This window comes from Molothrus aeneus, chromosome 4, assembly GCF_037042795.1.
Source record: "Molothrus aeneus isolate 106 chromosome 4, BPBGC_Maene_1.0, whole genome shotgun sequence".
Taxonomy (NCBI): domain Eukaryota; kingdom Metazoa; phylum Chordata; class Aves; order Passeriformes; family Icteridae; genus Molothrus; species Molothrus aeneus.
Window position 1 is genome coordinate 46567903 of NC_089649.1, and position 25708 is coordinate 46593610.

Consider the following 25708-nt stretch of genomic DNA (forward strand, 5'->3'; position numbering starts at 1 on the left):
AAAAATCTGAAGCTGTCTCCCCTTTCCCAGATGTAAATCCATAAAACAATGGGCAATGCAAGAGTATTATTCATTTATTTCAGTTACAGAATACTGATAGATTGCTTAGTAAGGTTTCAAAGAGATAATCACCTGTCTATTGTGGGTATGAGGGAAGGTGGAGGACCGCCAGGTGGTGGTGGAAAACCTGTAACAATAAATTGGATAAGGAGGGGAAAAAGTAAAAATCTATCACCCATAAACACATAAAAGAACTAGGCTAAGCATACCATAGCAAACAAATCCCAGAGAGAACAATAAAAAATTGTTTCCATGTAAATGGGTTTTATTTTGTAAGACTAAGAACTACTTTTCAGCTTGACAAAGGCAAAATATGAAACATATATTATCAGTGCTTCAAATTAAAACTTTATCATTCTTAAAAATATGGTGATATAAAAGCATGGGCAAATTCCAACAACACTTAATAAACAACAATCCAAACTATTTACTGCATAGCTAAGAAAAAATATTTTAAAGAAAAGAAGGAAATATACATCTAGAAAACTGGCTGATTGGGTCCACTAGTCAACAGTATTTTCATACAATTTCTCTTCTGCCCAGCATCAAAATAACTGAGCCTAGATATGCACATATAGTTTAGTATGCATAACCCTTTATCTGTAAAGTTGAACGAAGTTGGTAAGTTGCACATCAGTTAAGTTTTCATCTCTTAACCAAACGTGGAAAAAAAAATCTAAGCAAATTTACCTGGTGGTGGCACTGTTATTGGTATACCTAAAAAGACAACAAATATCAGTTATAGTAATAGTTTCTTATCTGTAGATCTGAAACCAGACTGAGCTTTCACTGCGTACATGATTAAGAAGAATGACAACATATTTTCTGTGTCCTCGGGTCAAGATGTCACATTAATACTGATAAAATTTTATACAAGCCTTGTGAAATCTAGCTTTTGATTTAAATTCCTATTCTTTAAGATCTTATTTATTTAGAGGCAAAAACAGTGTAGAGTGACTCTGGGCCTCAAGGTTAGAATTAAATTAATAATTCTAAAATGCTTAATATACAGAAGGAAAGCAACATCCCATAGACTACATTTGCTTTATTTTACATTCCATGGAAGGAAATGCAATTGGCCTCTGACCTTCAATAGCTTGGCACAGGAAACAGTAGGTCCACTGAACAAATTCAGGCAGCAGTAAGCAATACAGATGTCTGAGTCAATGCTATGACACTGCAGTTCATCATTCATTTGCTACGTGGAGGGAAAAAGATTGTTTTTTTTCTCTATTTTCTTGTAGCTATCTGAGAAAGGAGTAGCCTTTAACAGAAACATGTGCAAGAATTACTCTAACCTGATTTTCAGATCTAGCTAAGCTGTTATGAATCTAACTAGAAGCTGAGAAAATTGTTCCCAACTAAATTAGCTGACCTAACAAAATTAACTGCATCAACATATAAACCTACCTTACTGATTATGAAAGGAATTATTACAAGGTAAAAATAATTTGTACACTTCAAAGGTTCTTATCTTCCCATGCTTTGCAAAGAACTAGCCTTACCTGAACTAAACACATTACACTGCTATATAATAAACTGTGCTAAAACAATACTGGCAGAAAATAGACTACTTCACCAGGTATAAAGCACTTTCAGTTATCAACAATTCTGCTTCCATTAAAAAGTATGTATGTATGTTCAATCTGCCTGCTCATGGCAAAACTTTGGGGAGGGAGGGAACAGAAAACTCTGGCAAGTGCTTTCATCAGTACTGACATAACTGCATAAACATTCACACAGAACTGTACTGGCCACATGACAAAATTTACATATATCTCATTAGTTCAACATTAAAATTAAAAGATTATTGTATGGCAGCAGCATTTTACTAAATCTATGTATTTATAATGTCTAGAAATGCCAACTGCACCCAGACTGACTTGACAGAAGGACAGAATGAAGGAATATGCAAGCAGAGGAACAGAGATCAATATCAAAGTTCACTAATTGTTGGCAATTTCTCTGACATTAATTCCTAACAGCATTAATCCTATAGGATTAAACACATGGTGAAATATAACTGAGGTTTCTGTCCAATCTGGAGGATTTAAAATCAGATCTCTTAGCCAAAATGCAAATCAGTGAACTCCATCAGCCAAATTTCTGAACTGCATAAGCCATTTTCTCTTCACCAACACGCAAGCTTTCCAATGTGCACTACAGTTGTTAAGAACACTGGGTACCACACCCAATGAAAATTCCTGAAAGAAAATCAAGATTAAGAACTCAAACTGTTGTACAGCAAAAGTGTTTACTATTAATCTTTTTTGGTTAATTGTTCTAATTAATAGATCCTTCATGAGCCTAAAACATAGGAAAAAATATGATAAATAAATGTTAAGCATGTATATATTACATAATATATAATAATATATAATTGCTATAATATAGCAATGTTAAGAACATAAGCTAGAAAAATACCAGAAATTCTCTCAAAGTGATTTACTAGCTCCACCTTATACTACAAAAGATTTCAACTGCTGCCCTAAAACCAGTATATTGTTAGCACTGCAAATAGCACTCAGCACTCTCCAGAAAACTGCCTGGAAATCCATCAGCTAACTCCTCTTTACAAAAAGGAAAAATTTTGTATTAAACAATTAATACATTTCTCATTTACAAGAATGTTATCTTGGGCAGAATTAAAAGTAAAAATATCACCACAAGACTAAAAGCCAAATGAAAAATTTCACTTAGCAACCATTCAAACAAAATTAAGACAGACTGAATACAACTAATATCTAGAGACCAATTGTCCAAATAATTTTAATGAATTGGTTAATGGAGGTTATTACACAAAAAAGCCCATAAGCATACTTTCCCACAAAAACCTTTAAGAACTTTTAAAGAGTCATGATTAATGCTTATATAATTTTAAAACAGAAGCTAATTTACTTGGTGGTATCAAAAAGGATAAAAGATTCTACGTGCCAAATTGACAAAAAATCTAAAAAATATCTAAATAAATGTTTTTCCTCACTAATACACAAATACAACACAAAACAAGACAAAAAAATCATAAGCTTCAGTTAATGGAAAAGAAATAATTTCTTAACTCTTCACTCCTTTGCCTTCTAAGTGTATGAAAATATACTTTAGTGTCACCAGCCAATTATTACTTCTGAGAAAAGACACTGAAATATTTTGTCATTTCTTGCAATGAAGAGACTACATTGTACCAATGCAAGAACGTGGCTTAGTATCAACTTTGTCATGTCCCTACAACCTCATTTGTGCTGCCATAAACCTAAATACTCAGACTTGTGTGCCAAAAGCAACTCAAATGTCATTAGTGCACCATTTTACCTACCATGCTCAAAACTGCCTTCAGCACATTGTACTAGCTCAGGGCTGGTAAGTATTTACAGAAAATCAAGTGTGTTTTACTAAAGGAAAACAAGTGCTCTGCTTGGGGAGCAAGGAATCAAACATGAACAACACAGCCAGAGTTTAACAACATACTGTAAATTAGCTGAACTGTGTACTAGCCCTCAAAATGTAATATATCTCAACTTAGTTCTCTTGCCATAGGCTAAATTAGGTCAAATTCTCTGTATCAAAAGATTGGAAGTACACACTTAGGATGCCAAGCCTGAGCGGTCACACCAAAGCCTGGCATACATTGCAAAGTTATGCAACAGAAGTTCAGTATTTCAGAGAAATTTCTTTTTTCTTAAATCACAAATGCATGTCACATTTTTAACTACAGACAAACCAAAGCACATGAACAAACTTTTAAAGCCTTGGTAACAAGCATACATATTTTGCTTTAGATGAAAATTACACCAACATAGCAATAAACCTAGCAAACAGAAACTAGCACATATTTTGCCACAGCCAGTCATCTCCTAGGACTGTTTGAGAATTTTCTACATTTGGTGCTCTAAATTGTTCCAGCACTTGCTCCTCAAAAAAGATTTGAATCACAAGAGTGAATGAATACAGAACAAGAGACATAACTTCAAAGCAAGATCCTTTTTCAAAGGTGCTTTTGTAGGATGTTTTATATTTGGAATACTGAAATTTTCTGGCAAGTAGTCCCAGTTTAATATTGGGTAAGTGTAGTTTTTTTACTCCTACTCCAGTGAACCAAGGAGGGATGGTAGAACCTATTTTTGGAACAGCTTTGATGATAAAGAGCTGGCAACAGCACAATTAAAACACAGGCCTGAGGAAACTAAATCCACAGCTCTTAATCATTATTTTCGAATCTACTTGAAGTACTGAAGGATGTTCCAGAAGACCTTCTGAACAAGCCTGTGTCATAAACCTGCCCGTAAACCATGAGACTAAAGCCAAACCTGCTGGCTTGATCTGCAACACATGTGGATTTCCTTCACCTTTAAAATCTCAACAGGTGAGGGGTTTCATAAGAACAGTCCAGTACCTGTATGTGACACCCCTGCACCAAGTGCATCTGGGGTGTCTGTGAGGGGGCTTCTCATGTTTTTGATAATATACAACTTAGAACACCTTTTCTGAATCCAATTACAATTAAAAGAATTACTTTCTAAAAAGTTGCAATGCATTACATATATTGTTTTATCATAAAGGTTTAAATGAAGCTTAAAACCACAGCAAGTATTATTGTCACATCCATCCCCTTTCTGTCCTTCCCCCTCTACAGTAAGGAAACAAAATCACCAGAGCATTACCATAATCTCACTTCAGAGACTCTATTTTTTATATTTATTTTAAAAAAGAAAAAAAAGGGCAGAGAATTATTTCATTTTTAAATCTTTTCTCAGTTTTCTATGTGCTGTCATTTTTGTGTATGACCATCATGGAGGAAAGCCAGAGCTTGCCAGGCAGAATGAGTTAAGTTTTAAAATTAGGAGGGGCAACTGAAGAAGCAACTTCTCTGAGGATTTAAACCCTATAAAAGCTCATACTAGTTGCACTCAAATAATGTGACTTCTTTGCTTCTACATAAGAATATTAACAGAGAAACTTTTAAAGTATTTCCTCTGCAAGCAGAATAGCAAAGAAACTGCTCCACATGATTTTCAGAACAAGACAAGCCAAAGAATTCAAGGACCAGGAGAAAATAAGGAAAGCGGCTCCACCTTAAATCAGTCTCTTCTGTAGACAAATGCTTCACTTTCCTACTCAAATACACCACAAAGATTCTCCATCTATTTTAATTTCTCACTGACAGTTCTTAGTTTCTTGCCAAATCCTTTTGAACTTACTGTCTTAAAATGAGAAGTACAGGTCACTGTACCACTTGTGCAAATGCCCAGTAAATTTCCATATATGCCAAATTTCAATAAATGTTCAGTAAATATCAGTAAATTTCAAAACAGATTAACAATGGGATGAGTTCTCAAAGAGCTTTGATTCACAGACACAGAATGCTGGAAAAAAACATCAGGGACTAATAAGACTTCTAACTGGAAGAAGGGATATGGAGAAAATGCAATATTATCAGACCTGTGGGAATTCACACACGCTGTGAGAGAAAAGGGTAATTAGAACTTCTCTTGCTGCCTTGACCTTAGACATCAGAGAATCCAACTTGTGACACAAATTCATGGTATGCCATACTTCTAGTTCTAAAGTTTGTAGAATAATGTGTTAACATGTACCTCTCAATGGCATTAACAGTTACTGAATTACAGAAAACAACTTCTCACTTCAAACATTTTCAAGAACACAAGAACCAGCAGTTAGTCTTTAAGTAATTATTTACTACTTGGGATTATGCTTACTGAGAAAGTAAAACCAAAAATTTCTGGGTTTGCCTTGCAGATACATTTAAAAAAAGAGCAGAACATGAAATTCTGAAATTCTGCACAATGCACCTCAAGAATTTGATGTTAACAAATCTCTCATTATCCACATCCTATATAGTGCAGGATATTTACCTGGTGGGGGAATCAGAGGTGGAGCAGTACTGACAGTTGGAGGGGGTGGGAGGAAAGGAGGTGGTGGAAGGTGAGTAGGTGGAGCTCCTGGAGGGAAAAATGGAGGTGGCTTGGTAAAACTGTCTACTTCAGGATTAGAGCGTTCTGAAAGAACCTGTAAAATATCAAACTCTAGTTACAATTGCTTTGTGAAAAGAGTACAAGACAGGTTTCCTCTCCTTCAGCTACTAAAATAGGAAAGTATCACTTCACATCTAAAGACCCATATTCAGATGGTGTAAGTTCTACCTGCACACACCTATGTTCAGTGTTACTTATTTGCCAAGTACCTTTAAAGGTCTAAGAGCACCTTAAATTTGTATAACGGAAAATATTTAAAAATCAATCTGAAAAGTATGAAAACAACCCAAGATCATAAATTACTTAAAATATTCTGAGATCAGATGAAAAACACATGGTAATGTTTTCAATATCAGCACTACAATCCTTTACTATTTTCACCGTTTAACCTCAACCTAAGTGTGCATGGAAATGCAACTGGAGTACCAAGCAACCCTGATCCTTTTCTTTAATTCTTCAGAAGTGTATTCTATCTGTATAGATTTAGTTGCTTTCTGAGGATAATAAAAGTCTAGACTAAAACCATAAGGACTAATCTTGCAATTTTTGGTAAAGTACAACAATATAATTAAAAACAAGCTACTACCAACTATTTATTCCTTCACACCTTATTTTTAAAAGACTGCATTTCTCAAACTGCATACAAGGAGGCTTTCACTTCCAGCATTAGTGTCTTACAGGAATAGGGGGACAAATGGGGAGTTCAAATATTTATCTTTTCACTCCATAAACAAAACACAATCCCACGCAGATCTAGCAGAGCCAATGATGTCTCCTGAATTGTAAGTCTGCAATATCACTCATTTCTTTTCAGTAAGAGGTATACCAAAACATTTTTGAAATTTATCAATTACTTCATCTTAATATATTTCGGTAACCGCCAAAACTTTATTTCTGGACTTAAAATTACTTATGTGTTACTCATTCATATACAATGATGCTTTAGTCAGAAGCTATGGGGAAAGCAAAAATGTCTTTTAGTCAAAAATAGAATGCAAAACTGCAATGTAAAACCTGTATGTTGCTGTTCTCATTAGCACGCCGTCGTCCTTCCACCCTGCTGATAGTGATGCTCTGTCCAATCACATCTATTGTGCCAGATATCCGCCTGCAACACAGGACAAACAGAATCAGAAAAGGGGGAAGAAAAAGAAAAGGTGAGAGAAAAAAGCCTTATGGACTTCTCTCATTCTAAAGGCAGAAGTTCTTCTTTCTTCTGTAGGAAACACAAAAGACTATTTCTGAAGAACATCAGAGGTGATGCATTTGCTGAACTGTGCAAGAGTACAGAACTAAACAATGCAGCAAAAAAGACTTTGATAAGCAAAGACAAAAGCTGACTCTACAGCAGTCTCCTTCCTCCCCATAAAAGACAGTACTTCTGCTTTGCTGTTACAAAAAAAACCCCAAACAAAGATCACAAAACTTCAGTAAGAAAAGAATAAATCAAGCAGAACTTTCTCTAAAATCTAATGTAAACCAGCTATAAACTATTAATTAGAAGTAATTTCTAAATTGCATGAAACCATAATGAAGGATTCCATGGAAGATCAAAGATAAGGCAGAAGAAAAAACATTAGCATAAAACAAAACCACTAAACTTCAAAGTATAATCAATCTCTCAAAATCTTCAGTAAATTAACCTTAGAGGAATACACTGACACAAATTAAGTACTCCAGGTATCAGACCAGAAAATATGACAAAATATGACATTCATATTTATGAATGTCACCTAGTAAAACTAAAGCCTGATGTTTGTGACAACAGAAGTCACTATTTTGAAGAGAGGAATAATCTAAAGTATAGCGACCATTTCTGTTTGCAGCCCTAAAATGCCAGAAGCCAAGGTTTATAGAAATTGTATAACTTTTATGCAGATAAACAAAATAACTTTTATGCAGATAAAATCTGTCAGCAAAAGAGTTATAAAAACCAGGTTGGACTAAGGCCTTGAGCAACCTGGTCTAGGGGGAGATGTCCCTGCACATGGCAGGGGAGGTTGGGCTAAGTGATCCTTTAGGTCCACTCCAACCCCTTAACATTCTATGATTCTACCTGCTCTGCAGGCCACTGTTGACTTCTAAAAGAGGTTAAAAAGTAGGATTCACCTAAGTCAACTTTGTTAGAAAATGAGCAATAAAACGACAGTGCTCATGGTTAAGAGAAACAAAGGTACAAAATCTGTGTCTCAGATGTAAGAGACACAGATTTTCACTTGTGGTTTCACCTATAAGGGAAACCAGTGTAGATAAAACTGATAATTTTTACCAAAAGCATGATATAGAACAGTAAAAGACTGGAAAAAACCTTCCTGAAATTTCCACAGAAAACAAATCCATAGAAAGAAAAAAATACTTCTAGTTTCAGGAGTTCTTGTCTTTTTTGCATCTAGTGTACTACTAACCACACAAATACAAGTATTAGGGAGAACAACTGTAAATTGGAATTATAGGCTCAGAGTTCTGCCAGACTGATAACTTGGACTCCAATTGCTGCAATGCAACTGAAAAAGACACAGCAGACACTAGAGCATGGAGTAACAGATCTCTCAGAGATTATCTGAAGTTTCATAGCAGACTGCATACTGAGGATGATACAAATGCCCGTCCTCTGAGCTTTTTAGTATCTGGGTTTAGAGCTTCCTCCTAGATGTTAAAGTACCTTATTAAGCACAACAATTTAGAGTTTAAAAAAAAACCAAACAAAACCAGTGCAATGGTACAAGAGTCCGAGAACATACCTTCAATTAAAGAGTGTATACTACACAGCAATATATTCTATATAACCATAACAAAAGTGTCAGAAACTCTCTGGACTTCTAATACCCCATGCTAGAAGTTAAGATTGTTCCAATAATCAACATCTGCTTTTCTAAACTTCCCCAGTGGTCTTGCATGACCTTCCAGCACTGCTACACTGGATTATTATTTTGCTTTAAGTAACTGAATTGAGAACATAGGTATTATAAAACAGTTGTTAAAACCTATGTTCTCACCATCTTAGTCTTCACTGATAGTGCATTTGTTTTGAGAGTTCTAAGACTCTTGTTCTCTTCCATCACTGGTATCCTCTCTTAATTATCTAAACCATATCCTAGAAAACTCATTTTACCTAGCTTTAGTCCTTGTGTATAACAAATGACACTCCTACAGCACAAAGTCCCTGCCTGGCTCACACCACTGATTTACAGGGCTTCCACTTGGGAGTGATGTACACCGCAGAATTAAGACACTTCCTCTTTTGTCCTGTTTGCACACTGCCAGCAACTCTTAGAATCAGCACTGAAAACACACCCAATGTCACCAATGCAAGAGTATGGGGCATTAAAGCAATATATGCCCCAAACATATTACAATAATGTTAAGTCTGGTTTGGGAAGCAGCCCAAACACACCACTGCAATATCAAATGAAGCAAACCCAATTAGTTGGCTCCTAGGCATCAATTTTCCTGAAATAAACAGTTTAACTTAATTTTTTTTAGATTCTGAAGCATATACTTGTGTTCAGTCAATCTCAATGAGATTATATTTATTATTTAAAAAATGCTGTATAGCGTTATGTCCACTGTTCTTCCCAACAACTGCCAAGATATTATTTTTCATAATGATGGATTTTGCCATCATACCTTGAACTTGACAAATTCTCTATTTCCAAGATTGCAATAACAATTCCATTGCGAATTTCACTAAAAGAGTTTGAAATTGAACAAGAGAAAGCATAGATTCAGTTGCAAACGAAGCAGCAGATGACACCTCCAATCACATGTTAAGTCACACACACACATTAAGTCACAGCAAGATGGCACAAGGAGAAACTTCCACAACTCCCTAGACATTAAATAGAGTTGTGATAAGTAGCAGGCGAGACTCAGTTTCTGTCTCAGTGCTGTAAGCAAAGAAAAGGGCTTGGTCTGTCCCTTACGTGATCAAGGCACCTGGGAAACAGATGCATTCCCAATGGATCCTCTGAAACATAAAAAGGCAATCCACACGTGTGGGATGCACATGAACCCACAGCAGAGTTCATACAAAGTGTAGCTTGAAAGGAACATTCCAGCAACTCTGAGTTATCTCACTCTAATTAGAGAATGGTTATTTATGAGCTATTTGCACTGAGAATACCACTTCCACGGAGATTAATTCAGAAAGATAACTCAATCTCATTTGGCAAGCTCAGCTTAGATTCTACAGAGCAAAGAGAAAGAGGGGGGAAAAAAGAAGAAAAAAAGAAGGTTATTTTCCCAGTTATTTTCCAAGTTCATAGCTTCAAAAATCCCTATCCTTACCACAGATAAAATAAATAAGCTGCTTTTTGGAACACCCCATATGACTCTTCAGAATCAGACTAGCTATGGGATGCCACATTTGTTCAGTAGACTTATAGTATAGTCTAATAGGTATGGAATTATAATATGCTTCAATATTTCTTCTCTTCTTTCTTGTTTTGTTTATGTATTTCATGGTTTATTTTCCTCCTCTTGAGGACAGCCTCAGCTTTGCTGAGCTCACCACTAACTGATATGAATAAGAACCTAATAGATTTACTAAAGAAACCATTTGTATAAAAACACACTTTTTTTCAAAGTAACACCTAAGTTTCCATCACTTAGTCTTGCAAGGCTGAACTGGTATTTTTCATGGAAATAAAAGATCAGAAATCCATTTTCTTTAAAATATCTGTTTACAGAAAGCCATAAGCACAGATAAAGCTGATAAATAGCCCACTACACTGATGAGCTAATTTCTCTGAAACGTCTCTGGAAATGCTTCCAGCAATTTCTCAACAAGGCTATTGCAAATGCCACATGGCATAAAGGAAATTATTTTAAATTACTGAAGGGCTGCATTGCTGAAAATTTTCTGTCTACCTAAAATAAACTCTTAACTAAAGAAAGAAATTAGTCCAACCCCATAAAACACTATGTGGTTATACAGAAGTTAATAATACAGGCACTTGGAAACAGAAAATAGTAGATGCATTATGGATAAGTCATTAAAGTAGAAATATATATAATCCAGCTAATATATATTCTCATATACTCGATATATATTCTCATTGAGCTACTCAGACTTCTGAGCATACAGTTTTCTTTCAAAATCTCTTTCTACCACTTGGTAGAAATACCTTTCCTTACAAATAATATATTTTAAGCAAGTGTATCCATAGAAGCAGGTATTAAATAAGGGAAGATGTCAGTTTTGACATTGTAACAACTTACAACAACAGTATTCACACTAAATACATACAACATAACCTATTCTACCAATGGAATGCACAAGCGATACAATTGTCAAAGTGATATCCCACAAAGTGATACCTCAAAATAAATGTCAGAAAGTGACACAGTCATCACACCTGCAAATTTCACACTAACAAATAATCTACACAATGCATTTTTTTCTACAACTTTCAACTTAACTACATTTTAATATCCTGGTTGTTAATTACTTCCGAAAGTAGTTTAGAGGTTTTCTGTCCACCACTGAGATGAACAAAAAATTGAAATCTTGTAACAAAACCTACGCTGGATATAGATTTGGAATCCTTACCCTGTGAACAATACATTCCAGTTTGAGAACTCTGCTACAAGAACATCATACATTAAAAGAAATTCAGAAAAGAAAATTTTAAAAATAGCTACAGGGTTAGCACAAAGTTTGGAAAACTCTTCTCATTTCTTTTGACTAAGAAAAACAGACAAACAGAACTAAAATCTACTGAACACAGAGCACCATAACCTGATAGCTCAGATAGCTCAGGCTACCAGAAGAAATATTCTAGAAGTGAAAGAAAAGTGCAGGCAAGGCTATGATTGACTTCCTCCTGCCCCCCCCCGCCCCAACCCTCCCCCCAAGACAAATACATTTGGGTGTTGAACTGACTCTTACAGGATGGAATAATTGAACAAAAGTGCCTCTAAATTAGTCAAGGCACTTATGGATGCAGTGCTAAAGATGGGTCATAGCTCCTCATCTTTAATGGCTGACAACCAAAGTGTCCAATGAACAACCTGTTCTGCCTTTCTAACCATTCTTTGTAATATGATGTAATATAAGGGCTTTTAATTTGCACAGAACCAAAACAACTAAACAGGACCACTAAATAACTCAAGTAAAGCAGAAGCATGGATTCATCCTAAGCCAAGTGCCGGACAACAAACAGCAGTGGCTTAGATACAGAAAACAGAACTTATTAAAGCCTGGGGCTGAGAGAAGGAACTCAGTAAGGAAATACTTTGTCTAATTTTCGAAGAAAGTATAATATTCAAATTTGGAGAAACCAAAGCTGCCTTGCAGGAAAGACACTAGGTTCCAGGAATTCCTCCACTTGTTAAAGTCATAGCTGTCAGATTCCATCTTGTTTAACTGAAAAAATAAGTTAGTTAAAATACTCATAAGGACCCTAACCAGAAGTATTATGTTGACAAATTTAATTATACACAGAAAACACAGTGTCATAAATCAACAAGTAGATTTTTGTAACTATCCTGTTACTTGGTCCTGCAGTTTTTTCTCCCCTTTTCTTCTACTTTTTCCCAAAGAGCCAAGAAGGTAGTATAGGATTCATGTATGATTATGGTAAATGTGATAAGGATATCTCTACCCTTCATTTTACCTGTTACAGAAACATATTTTCCATTTTTTTCCTACAAAAATGGTAAACTTCAAAGACATAGAGGTAACAGTACAAAGAGTTTTTTGGTCATGAGTTACAGCTAACTGACCTGTTTGTTGGAATTCCTGATTTAAATAAGGCAGGAGGAGATGTGAAATCAGGTTTGGTCGACTGCACTGCCAACTCTTTCTCCAAATTTCCAGTTCTGCCTTGCTGTACCTTCAAAATAATGTTTCATCATTAGTTTATCCTTGCAAGTGCAGTAGCTCCAACACTCAACAAACACACAGCCAATACCAAAAGAAAGTAAGTCCAACTTTATTCAGAATTTCAAAAACTCTCACCTCTGCACAACTAGCAAAATTATGTATTTTTTAGTTAGGTATTACTTAAATACTGTGTTTGATATATATATATATATATATATATATATATAAGAATCAATATGCTAGAGAATGAATTGTTATAGAAGATTAGACAGCGTAAATATTTATTTTCCAAGCATTTAATTTGTACGTGAACAGACCAAACTAATTTTCTTGAAGAATTTCCTGTATGAGCCAAATTACATCTTGATTTTTAAAAGAAGGACATTTATTGAAAAAAACTTTTCATAATCTTAACAAAGATATCTAACAAGCCTGCTATCCACTACCAGCAAACCACGAAACAAGAAACTTGAATGGATTCTCCATCTCCCTCACTGATCGTGAGATCTAGTAACCACTTAATTTCTTAGTCATACCAGGCAGTCATCTCATACTCTGGGTTGTGCAAACTGCAAAAGACTTTTCATTAGTTCAGACTGAATACTTCAGAAACACCCTGCTGTTGCTGAAGTACTGCAAAATTCCAGACACCTCTTTTATTAAAGACACCATTAAAGCTATGCAAAACCTTTGGTGCAAGTACATCAAGTATTGTTTTGTTCAGCAGCAGCTACATGTGAAAGAAAAACCTGTATGGGTTAGTATTAAAGACAAATATACAGTGATTTAATTTTTAAAGTCATTCCCACTGTACCAGCTACACCACTCTATGTAGCTAGTTCACTCATGCTATAACCTTGTATAAGGTGTGATCTCACAGCTTGTAGGCAAGTGAACTACTATGTTTCTGCAGAACCTCACTTCTAAATATGGGCACATCTTTTCCAAACCCATAAAAATGCACATAAATAGTTAAAATTCTTTAAAAATTGAATTAATGTTTCCTATCCAGAGATATGTGTGGAAAAGGTCTAAGTGGAAAAGGTCTGAAAAGTGGAAAAGGTCTAAGTGGAAAAGGTCTGAAAATGACTTCTACAAATTAATGAGCAATTGGAAAATGCAGGAGACATTCTTGCTAGTTACAGGAGATTAATATAAATTACATGTAAATATAATGGGAATTACATGAGACTGTTTCAGAAGAGAAGGAGAAAAGTAAATGAAATGAATAATTACATGTAAAATCCTTTTAAAACATGACAAACTCTTGCAACGCCATTATTACCTGTACTGTTTGATCACCAGAGTCAGTACTGAGCTGGAAATAGGGGAAGTTTTGGGTTGGACTACTTATCCTTTTTCCTTCAGAACATTTCAGAAAAGTTTGAGATTACAGTCAGTTGAAAATTGTAACTCCTACTGTCCCCACTGTTTCTACTGTCCTATAGCACTATTATAATGATACCTGAGAAAGGTATAAAGCCCCAGAAACCAGCTGATCCATTCTTGCTAAAATAAAATCAAAATAATTGAATATCCTCAAGTAGCACATAAGAGAAAAACACCCGACTGCAATTGACAGTTCTGTATCCGCAATTGACAGGAGTACACGGAAGAAAGAAACTGTTCCAAGTCACTTCAAAGACAGTTCAAGAACAAAAATGACTACATACTAAGAATAGGTAAAATAAATAACCTTTGTGGTATAATTTTAAGTTTAGTATCAAAGACATAAATGAGAAACTGAGAAAATAAAAAAAAAGTTCAATCCTTAAGATAAATGCTGTCATGTAGGTCTTTCTATTCTCAGAAAACCAGCATTTCTGAATGGAAAAATTATTATACATAACTCGATTAATTGTTAGGTAACCCCAGAAGGGCAACACAAAAATATGGAAGATTGATTTTCTTATCAGAGCTGTCAAGGATAACTGTTACAAAACATTGTAGTAAGAGCTACAATGCCACAGGAAAAACAAACATGCCGTAATCTACGAAAGCTTCCCCACCACATCTGCACAAATCCTTTAATCTGCACAAACGAACACACTACAACTACAAATGAACCATCACATCAAGAAAAATTAATTTCACTGGGAAATTTGTTAGTTCACCAGGCCACTAACTCACATGCTTGCAGAAGAGTGATGAACAAAGCAACACTTTTTAATCCACATTTTGTGACATACACAGAAAGTCACTGATGTAGGATGAGAGTATGAAATAATGGCTGCGCCCATATCAGTTGGTCTTCTATCAGTCTGTGCTGGCATGGGAAGCAATACCCAAGAAAATGAGAGCAACCAACAAAATTTTACTAAAATTCACCTTTAAAAGATGGTATCTGCCATCGAGAATCTCTGCACTTGGTCTTAGTTCCATAGCTTTGTCTTCAGCCTAAGTTAAATAACACATTGCCCATTAAGATACCACACAATTCTGAAATGATGGGCCACAGTCTCAATAAAGGTACAGATGCAATCTAGCTGTAGCTGTCTGTCACACTATCCACACAAACTGCCAGTGAAGCAACACAGTAACACTCAAGGTTCAGGGAAGGGAGTCAGGTGCAAACTCTAACAAATGTACTGAACTGGGCAGAACAAGCTTATGACACACAAGCAGCTTTACAGGGAAAAAAACCATGTACAGTACAAAAAAAGCACCATTTACCGTAATTTTATTTGTGGTTGAGGTAACCGGCAAAATTTCAAGACCCATTCGTATTCTCTTTTGTTTTTCACAGTAAGCTTTCCAGGTATCTTCATTGAAGCCATAGTTAAAATAATCTGAGAGATCAGCCCCTTTAAGTAGAGAAGCATAGGTTTTTTAGGACATTACAAAGTTCATCCTTCCTCCACTAAATATAAATACACCTCTACTTAGAGCATCAAAACTGATTAGGTATTGATCTAAAAAGCACAACTGAAATGTACAATTCACCAATAGACAGAGTATTCATTGCTAAGATTGTAAACCCATTAAAATTTAGTCAGAAACACTAACTTGCAACAAGTAACATAGTTGCTTTTTCCTAGCATCATGAAGTGGGGACCAAGGGTAGAGAATATCATGGGATATTATAATCCCCCATATCTTTACAACAAGATAAATATAAGATCTATAGATTTGCTTTATGTTCAGTGCAGAACTGCTCCCTTTTGTTTTGCTTGTTCTGTATTTGACTTCTCACTTTGTTTTGGCTCCTAGTTTCATTTGATGCCATGAAGTATTTTTAGAGTAAGAGAGAACAGATGTAACTCAAGTGCATAGAATATATTTAATAAGCTAACATTTCGAACACCAGATAATCATCAAAGGCTTCTCTTTTTTTTCCATTTTGCAGACACTATTTGTATTACCAAAGCAACAAACAAGCACAAGAAAAAACTTATCTGCAGCAGCAAGATGTACTGGTACTAAAAAACCAAATCAACGCTGGTAAAATTAGAAAATTCTGGACAAATCACTTGAGCCAATGAGACAATACAGAGGAGACTCATGGAAAGTCTTTGCATCAAGTCCCAGTTTCTTATTCAAAGCTCATGGATGTCTATGCATGAACACAACCTAGCACGGGAAGTTACATTTCACCATTCTTCATGCTAAAACCTGCCAGAACTATTTTCCACACTTTGCATTTCTTGTGTTCCATGGCACAGAGCAATAGCAGTAATCTCCCTAGAAACATGTATGTCCAAGGAGAGCTCAGGATACACGTTTTAAAAACTGGCCTATCTCTTTCTCCTGACATGTGATACAGATGTATACTAACAAACACAGCACACCCAAGCACTCTGTGGCACAGCAGGAAGGCAACAAGTAACATAGTTGTTTTTTCCAAATTATGCCGTACAGTACCTCTGAGGGATAGGTACATGCAGATGACATCAACATGCAGTCAACAGGAATCACTATTAAAATATCAGTGAACATAAACCAGACATTACCTGGCTTTCTCCAAGGTTTATCTTCAAAAGAATCTAAATCTACTTCCAGAAGTGGCACACCATTAATACTCCCTGGTGCATCCAGATCCAGTCCCTTAACTTTTGCACCTGTGAAGAAAAGTTAGTTAGAGCCTTCTGTCTCTACCAAAGGAATTTTATCAGTATCATTACACTTAGAATAATAAAAAATAAATTAAAAGCCAGAAAAAATTATCAATAAGTTTTAAAAGAAACAATTATTTCCTTAATCCAAAACAATATCCAACATGTTTTGGGGTTTTTTTATTAATAGTACTGTGTAAATTTTCTTACCAGAAGATCCATAAGCTCGTCCTCCTGCCTTAATATTGAGATTCACAGGTGCTGCTCCATAACTTCAAGAAATTAACAAAAAACTGAATTAGACAAAGAAAACTTTTAAACCAGAAGAAAACACAAAACAAGAGATAGCTAGATCCAGAAACATATTGGACCCAGGCTCAATCACCATCCTGAATCTCTAGCTTTCCAAGCTGGTAACTGTAAAGGTAAAGAGATCAGCCTAGGAGGAAGAGAGAGTACCTTTCTATGCTCAGTAGCAACTTCTCCAACTAATAAAGAGTAGTGAAGCAAGTCCCAGTCACTCTTCCTGAGTTGAAAGGATAAAGACCTTGATAGAAACAAGAATGGACAGAACCAGAAGAAGAGAGAGAAAGGAAAAATGCAGTTCATTTAGGGATACAGATGACAGTCTGGGAATTAGAGTAAAAACAAAGTAAATAAAAAAAATGAAGGGTTTAGATGGATCATTTTATCTTTTCATAATCATTCCATTTAATCTGTACAGAAGTGGAAAATACAAGCATTTCTCTAAAATGACTGAAGTGCCTTTTCAATGTACTTCTAGTAATCATCCATCCTTGTGAACAACAGAAAAGTATGTAATTTTTCACTTTCTAAAATACTTGAGAGCTTTCTCCAGAAAAATGGACTTGGAAACCTAACTACTGAATAGATCTAACTACCTTAGGAATAACAGTATTGTTCATTTGTAACATTAAGAGCTAGCTCTCCCTACCATTTGTGTGTAATGTAACTTATCCTCACAGGTTACCCATATACATCATGAGATTTGCATATAATTAGAAGGTCAGGGTATACTTTACAGTATCCACTTCCATGCAGTGCTAGTTTTCTTTCAAGTGCTACAACAGTGTAAAACTGACACAAAACATTTAACCTTCTGATCTGCCACGCTGTATTTGTGCATGATTTTGTGCAACAAATCTATCAGGATTTTTAAACTGCGGTTGACTACTATATGAAAAACCGTTTAATCCTATAAAACAGACTTGTTCTACTGCCGTTGAAATGTACACCAATGTTCCATTTGTTTTAGATTTCTGCTCTTCTGTGAACTTTATGTCTAATTCACCCAGAAAAGAAGATTTTTCAGAAGACAGGCATTTCTATATAAAACTTTCTGCTCTAATTAGATTTAGGATCACCTGCTCATTGTTCCTGCATACATGGAAAGAGCATCAGCAAATCCACTGAGAATATAAATCTAGTTTTGCTTTAGTACCACAAAGTTTGAAGCCACTGCCTAGACCACAAGAATACTGCAAGTTACTGAAAGCAGAAAAATAAAGAACTGAAAGAACTGGTGCTTCTATTACATTCATTTGCACATTATTTTAGAACATGAAACACTGAAAGTTTAAAAATATTATGTTTCAAACAGGAGGAAATCACCTGCATTCTAAAGTTAAAAACATGATATACATGAGTCAGACCCACCTGCAGACCTGTCATACTTTAAGAAATGGCGCCCTAGTTACTCTGGTTTTAATAAGCATAAAAATATTGGCATTGCCAAAAAAAAACAAGCAAACCATGTCCCTCAGAAAATTTCCATTCAATGAAAAATATTATTTCATAATTTTGGGTAAAATTAGCACTGTACGAAAGTGTTCAGTAAAAAATAAGCCCTTTTGCAAGATCAGAAGGAATACGGGGCAATAGAAGTAGCAAGATCAGTATAAATGCCCAAACAATGATCTTGAGAAATAATCTCCAGAGTATCACAGCTTCATCCTTAAGTAGATAAAATCTTATTTGAGAACATCAATCGGGATTGAAACTACAAAGGTCTAATTAGAACTGTATCCACTACAAACAGGATGAGGGACAAACACTTCTCATGTTCTTGCCATTGTATCCTTTGCAACCAAAATGTCACTGTCACAGTAACGACCCCAAAAATCCTATATAACATAGCCATTCCCTAATAAGAAACAACTCACTCATTTACAAACTCAATACATTTATTTCTCAAAATCTGAAAACACAATTTAAACTTATAGAGAACTCTTCCTTGTACTCCACTGATTTCATTTCACTTGTTTTCAAGCTACTGTATCATTAAAAACATTGTTAAAGAAGTAACAAAGTTCTTAATTGACAGTAACTGTGCACACAATCTGACATCTTTGGTGGCAAATATTTGGCAAAGATAAAAAATATTAAAAATATAAATATTAAAAATGCAAATAAATGACAAGCACTAAAGAGACTGCATTTGTAATTAAATATAATCTCAAATGTTTCCTCAGTTAATGTTTGCAAATAACTTACCTAAACTGTGGAGCTCCTGTCTTAATATCCCCTATGGTGACTTGAACATCATCTTCATCATCATCACTATCACTATCACTGTCATCCTCAGCCTCTGCCACCTTCTATAAAAGAAAAAGTCATTGCTTAGATGAAAAGCAGTCACTTACCTTCACAATGGAAACACAATCCAGACAAAACCATCCATTCTAGAAAGCTTTGAAAGAAGAAAATTCTCCTCTTCCTAGACATTAGAATTGAGTAGCATTAACATCAAATTCAGGAGGTTACAAGTATCTGAAACATCTGGATCAAAATAGAGAAGTGTCTTTAATACTAGGTTCAGTTTCTCAAGCATAAAAGAGTTTCCACTATCTAATATGCTCCTTCCCTCTATCCAGCTCATACACACATTGTCATTCAGGAAAGGACTAAAAGATATGGAAGATTAGCTTCTTGCCATCATCAATTATATATTCAGCATAACTCAAGTAAATGTTTTCCCAGCTGATGATGAACACTGGAGAGATCTATTTAGTTCCTTACATAAGTAAGCTACATAAAATACTTGAGACATTTCAGCAAACAGACTGAAAAATCAGATACGAGAGCACGCTGTATGCTGTACGATACACTGAGCTTTTTAGGCTCCAGACAAGCACTAAACATGTCCCTACTACATAGTAATGATCAATTCAGACAATTTATTTGTAGATCTGTTTTTTCCTCCCAATGAACATCACTCCCCTTTTTCTATGCAGAATTCAATAACCATGTATTAACCAGTCAGTTCTTTACAGTTAGACCTTGATCTCACTATCTTGATTAACTTTGTATCATCAGAAAACTCCTAATTTCACAACTTAGCTCTTTTCCAAGTAAATACATTAAACAGCACAGGTTGAGCATAAAATTCCAAGGAATCCTCCCTGGACGTGACTTGCCTTTACTTGTGAAAATAGAACCTTGACTTCTACTCTGTGTTTTCTATCTATTACAAACCAGCTAAAATCAGTAACCCACAAAGGACTTATTCTGTAACTGCACAGTTTTTAAAAATCCTTTGGTGAGGAACTTCTTCAAAAACTTTGTGGAATCCAAATGAACTTTTCCAACCAAATCACCCTTATTCACATATTGGAATTCTTCAGCAAGAGGCTGAACTCATGGAAGCCAAGCTGATTTTGCCCTAGCAGCTTTCAGTTATCCATGCACGGCTGGGTTGCAGCCCTTGTCTACTATACCATCTATTAAGTTGCTCTGTACATAAAAAAAAATCAACAAAAATCAACAGCTCCTTAGAAAGTAAGATGTTGGAGTGCAGTTCATCCTCACTACACAACATTAATATAATTTCATTAACTTGCCCCATCTTCCTACCCCCCTATTCTTGGGGTAGGAAGATGGGGCAAGTCTAGATCAGTATGGATATTCCGTAAATGACAGCTGAAGACAGTCTTTCAATTCCACATGGCTGAAAAGTGTAAATTCATCAGGCAACCGACACAGATGCCACTACAAAGGCATCAAACAGGAAATAAAATTTTGTCTGGACAATGTACCTTTTCAACCAAAACCCCCTTCACTTATAATCAATGATTTTTTAGCTCCCTCCGCACAGAAATATTCACCTGTTCCTATTCAACCAACCTGAACAACATCCATTTTTCTAAGCTGCTGCTGAACATTCATGGACACCATTTATCATTAAGTTCTCAGTTTTGTGGAGATATTCTAATGATAACCCAATGCCAGGCTATATATAGATAAAAAAAATTAAAATATGCAAGTAGAAGAAAATGTAGCCTATAAAGATTTCCAGAAATACAACCACTTTTGATGCACTTCATGTAGCTTTTCAGTTTAAAAAACTGAAATAAGTTTTAAGGTTTTAATAACTTCTTCTCCAATTTTAAATACATTGTAATGCCTTTCATAAATAGTGTTAGAGTTACTGTAAAAAAAGTACTTCACTAAGAGGCCAGTCCTTGAAACATGCACAAATATCTCAATAATGGTTTCTACATCATTTAAAGTTATTTCTTGGAGTATATAAGTCAAAAAGTCCCACTGAAGTAAAACCACAGTCTTCTCATAGAACTTCTCACAGTTAAATTTTTCCCATTCACAGTAACCTGAATCCTTTAACCAACACAGCAACTGTAAATTTAATTTCTTGGTCCTTTCCATCATCATACTAACAATGATGTTATCAGACATACTAAACATTGAAGACCACTACAAAGCAAGTGTTACATTGCCTCTGAAAGGCATGTGAAATTCATCTCTTGGTTCACACTTTCACATAGTTTTGCAAATCCTCCTTGTCTATCATATCCAAAATAAGAAAAATGATCAGAGGACTTTATTTTCTCATCACTGAGAAAAAACAAACCAACATTTTGAAAAGGATGCCTCTGAGAAAAGAGAGGTGTCCTCAAGCACCGTCTTTCTGTCCCCCGCAAAAAAACTGGGAGTACAATTTATTTATTTTCTGTAAATTAGATGTAAAAATTGGACTTAACTGGAAAATTGATTTCCTAATTTAGTAATTTCGACAGTTTCTGCAGCTCGCAAACACATTTTAGAAAAACAAAGGTGCACACTTAGGCATTAATTCATTTAAATATAAGTCCTAGTCAAATTATGGATTCCCAGAAAGTCATTACATCAAAACATTTTAAAACAGTATTTCAAAAACACGTTTAAAACTACCGTTTTCACAACGCCATTTTCTGCAGCTTCCTCTTCACTTCCAGGTGGGGGTGGCACACTTAAACAAAAACAAACAGGATAAGGTGAAACTAGGTATTTATGCACATGCTATTTCACAGGTATCAGTTAATGATGAAAAAAAGCTTTGCTTCCTCATTCCACATGAAAAGCCAAAGTTCCAGTTGTCTTCAGCATTGATTAGAAAACAAACTCAACTTGTTAAAAAAAACCAAGATGAATATAACTTTATATTAGCAATATTTCGCTATCATAAATCATACTAACTGGATTTTCATAGAATAGTTGGAAGCAATGAGGCATTACACTTGTATCTTCCTTTGAAATCAAACTGAAACACTTTGTAACTTATGAAGGGAGAATAAGTTGTTTGGTTTTTTTTTTTCCCTGCAGACTGACAATTTTCAAAGATATAATGGAAAAAAAAAACATTTAAACACCCACAGGTAATGTTTCACTAAACAGAATTCCCATATCAGCATTGTGAAATTTCCTTCTACCATATGGAATAGTTACAATGCAATGACTAATTCAATTGTATTTAACTGTAGACTGAGAACCGTAAAAATTTTAAAACTACTGGTCCATCTGAAAGGATGAGTACTGTGACATCCATGCACATGAGCTGTCTCACTGAGCCTACTTAGGGCTGTTTCCTACACAGTAATATTTTAACTTCTACAGTCCCATTAGCTGTTAGGATGCTGCACCACAAATAGCAGAGTAAGCAGGGAGTCATCTAGAAACAATATTCTTTCACTGAAAAGGTATTTCTGAAACAGAGTGCGCAATTGCCAATTTTTATTGAATAGAATGAATCTAACCCCATACTCTGTTGGCAACACACCTGTGAGTGTTGCACCCAATACAGCCCAGCTATTGCCTCAGGATTCAAGGTTGATCATCTCACTTCATCACCTGGTAAAATGTCAGACTACGTACAGAACCTGAATAACACATCACAATTTCTGTATAAACAAACAACACCAAATCTGAGAGGCCAGAGACCAAAACTTTTAACAACTGAACTATCCCCATACTTCCACAGTTCCCAACACAAGTCCTAAGATGGGTAAGTTAGTATTTGTTACACTTTTTGTCCAAAACTATGCATTACGACAGCCAAATGCCAAGCTAGACACCATTGACCAAAAACTGGAGTGCACTGTTTCTAAAAATCATTTTGGCCTCCATGCAAGTAATTTTCCTAAGTGACAGCAGTAGTGACAAACATGCCAGGTCAAGAAAAGGTAACTGAACATAAGGAATCAACTGATATGGAATAGCTTCTAAATAAAGAGCAAATAAATAAATAGAATTCTTTGTCCTGGAAGAGACAGGATTCAAGACAAATACAAGAGAGGCCTAAAAACCTGTTAAGTGACGTGGAAAAAGTCAAAGAAAGCAACTCTGTTTCTTATACTACAGAAATAATGGGAATCAAATAATCGCACCCCTAGCTGCTTCACAATGATATATATAGTCATGTGGTGGAGTTAATTACTGCTTTGTCATTCTGTGCTTGTCAAAGTTGACATGAGTTCAGAAGAGCAACTGAGCAAGCTTATGAACAAGCAAGCAATCCACCAAGGCCTAACCAAATGCAAGAGTTCTCACTGAAAAAACGGAAACAACTACAGAAAATAACAATGTATGTTTTCAGAAATTGATTTTCCCTTTATTTGTTTAATATACCTTGACAATAATTTCCATATTTTACCAATTATGAGAACTTCCTTCATTTAGCACAAGTGACTGATTCCCTTTTCCAGTCACTTCTCATTACTAATCTCCATTAACTTTGTTAGATTTTCAAGGGAGCATCTTTGTGCCCTCATACAGCTCTTTATAACTCAAGCAGGTTCCCCTCAGATACTTCCAAAGCTTTCCTAAGTTTCTCTAAGTTTCTTTGAAATACTGTCTTAATGGTTAAAAAAAAAAAACATGCTAACCCTGCAAGCCTAAGCAGATGTGATCTGTACATCAGACTACCTGGTAATCTTCCACTGCTTCCTTGTACTGCTATTTTTGTAACTGCACTGCAAACTCTTCGGGAGACAGGATGTTTTTCGGTTGATAAATTATCTCAAACAAGTCCTGATCCATCATTAAGATCGCAAAGCACAATGATTACAAAAATAAAAGACCTGTTGGCATCTTGTGAGTGGTTATTGCTGTCCATACAGTTAAACTAACTTTCATAATTAAGTGACCCAATTTCACAGGTACAGCCATTTCAAAGAAAAGCGAAGTCCAAACATACTATCTTAAGGACACTTTCAAAGACACCAGAGTGGGTTCAGGTCCTACCAACTTTGAAAGTTGGTAGGAGCTGGGAAGAAGAACATAGTGAACACAGGTTTTGTGCAGCCATGCTACAGGGCTTCCAGTTGTCAGGATACTCACCTAGATTTTTCTTCCTCTGGTCTCTCTGCTTCATTTTCATCTACCATAAGAGAAAAGAAACACAATATTTAAGAATAAAATCCCTAGGGGATCAACTGTGACAGATTATCTTGGGATGTAGAATATTAGGCAAGTCTTCAGAGACATACTGACTATTGAGACATATGCTTAACATTTTAGTTGTGAAATCAGTCGAGCAGACCCCTAAGCAATTACAGTGCTCTGCACTGACAGGTCCACCACATGGGCAAGGTATAGTTTATATGTTTCATTCATATCTGAACGTAAAGACAGTCCCTAAAGTTGTATAAAAAGTTAATAAATAAAAGGTTAAGTCTCTTTCAGTATTTCAACGCCGGGAACTCGGGCAGCAGAGCACCAGGGAGAGCTCGGTGGCCCCAGGGGTGCCTGTGGGGCAGGGACACCACGCGGGGCTCTCGCCGCTGAGGCCCAGCACGCCTCGGCCTGCGCGGCCCGGGCTGAGGGCCCGCGGCACCGGCACCGGAGACCGGGAAAGGGAAGGAGCCGGAAGCCGTCGCCCCCGAGGGGCTGGCCGGGAGGAGAGAGGGGGCTGAGCAGCCACGGGGACGACGGGACCGGGGAACCTTGTTCAGCGGCCCGGCGAGGCGGCTCACGGCGCGGCCTGCGCACCCCCGCACGGCCCCCCCGCCGCGGCGGCGCCGGGCCGGCCCGCTGGGGAGGCGGGCTGGGCACGGGGGTCGGGGAAGGTCCGTACCGCCATAGAGCCACTCCTCCTCCTCGTCCCCGGCGGCCCCATCGGCGTCCGCCGACAGCCGCTCCGCCTCGCCGGTAGACATGGCCGCCTCCCGCGGGACGCGCGGGCCCGGCCCCGGCAGCGCCTCCCTCCGCCGGCCGCCCCGCCGCGCCGCCCCCGGGCTCCCCCGGCGCCTCGGGCCGCGGCCAGGCGCTGCACGGGCGGGCGGCTGCGAACGCCCAACGCGGCCTCTCGCGGAGGATCCTCCGCCGCCGCCGCCGCCGCCCGGCGCTTCCCCTCCCCCCGCGTGAGTGACACGCACAGGAAGCGGGCCCGGCCCGGCCCCGCGGCGCCCCGGGCACGGGCTGCGGGGGGCGGCCCGGCCGGGCCCGGCCCCGGCCCCGGCCCCGGCACTGCCCTCCCCGCCGAGTCG

At 36.8% G+C, this 25708-nt stretch overlaps 1 protein-coding gene across 4 annotated transcripts in view; it reads right to left on the minus strand.

Annotated features, from left to right (window-relative positions):
• The window catches only part of FIP1L1 (factor interacting with PAPOLA and CPSF1), a 37077-nt gene extending 11654 nt beyond the window's left edge, over window positions 1-25423 (minus strand). The window contains exons 1-13 of one of the 4 annotated variants that reach the window (XM_066548434.1): window positions 25297-25423; window positions 24561-24600; window positions 22137-22194; window positions 19443-19543; window positions 17139-17200; window positions 16827-16934; window positions 15550-15680; window positions 15205-15273; window positions 12777-12886; window positions 7065-7158; window positions 5931-6084; window positions 751-777; window positions 133-187 (exon numbers count right to left, since the gene is read on the minus strand). In XM_066548434.1, the coding sequence (XP_066404531.1) occupies window positions 133-187; window positions 751-777; window positions 5931-6084; window positions 7065-7158; window positions 12777-12886; window positions 15205-15273; window positions 15550-15680; window positions 16827-16934; window positions 17139-17200; window positions 19443-19543; window positions 22137-22194; window positions 24561-24600; window positions 25297-25378 (1091 nt within the window). In that variant the 5' untranslated portion in view covers window positions 25379-25423. Of the gene's footprint in view, window positions 1-132; window positions 188-750; window positions 778-5930; window positions 6085-7064; window positions 7159-12776; window positions 12887-15204; window positions 15274-15549; window positions 15681-16826; window positions 16935-17138; window positions 17201-19442; window positions 19547-22136; window positions 22195-24560; window positions 24601-25296 lie in introns of all 4 variants that reach the window. The other 3 variants (XM_066548433.1, XM_066548436.1, XM_066548435.1) reach the window with 3 other exon arrangements.
• Between the last annotated feature and the right edge of the window lie 285 nt (window positions 25424-25708).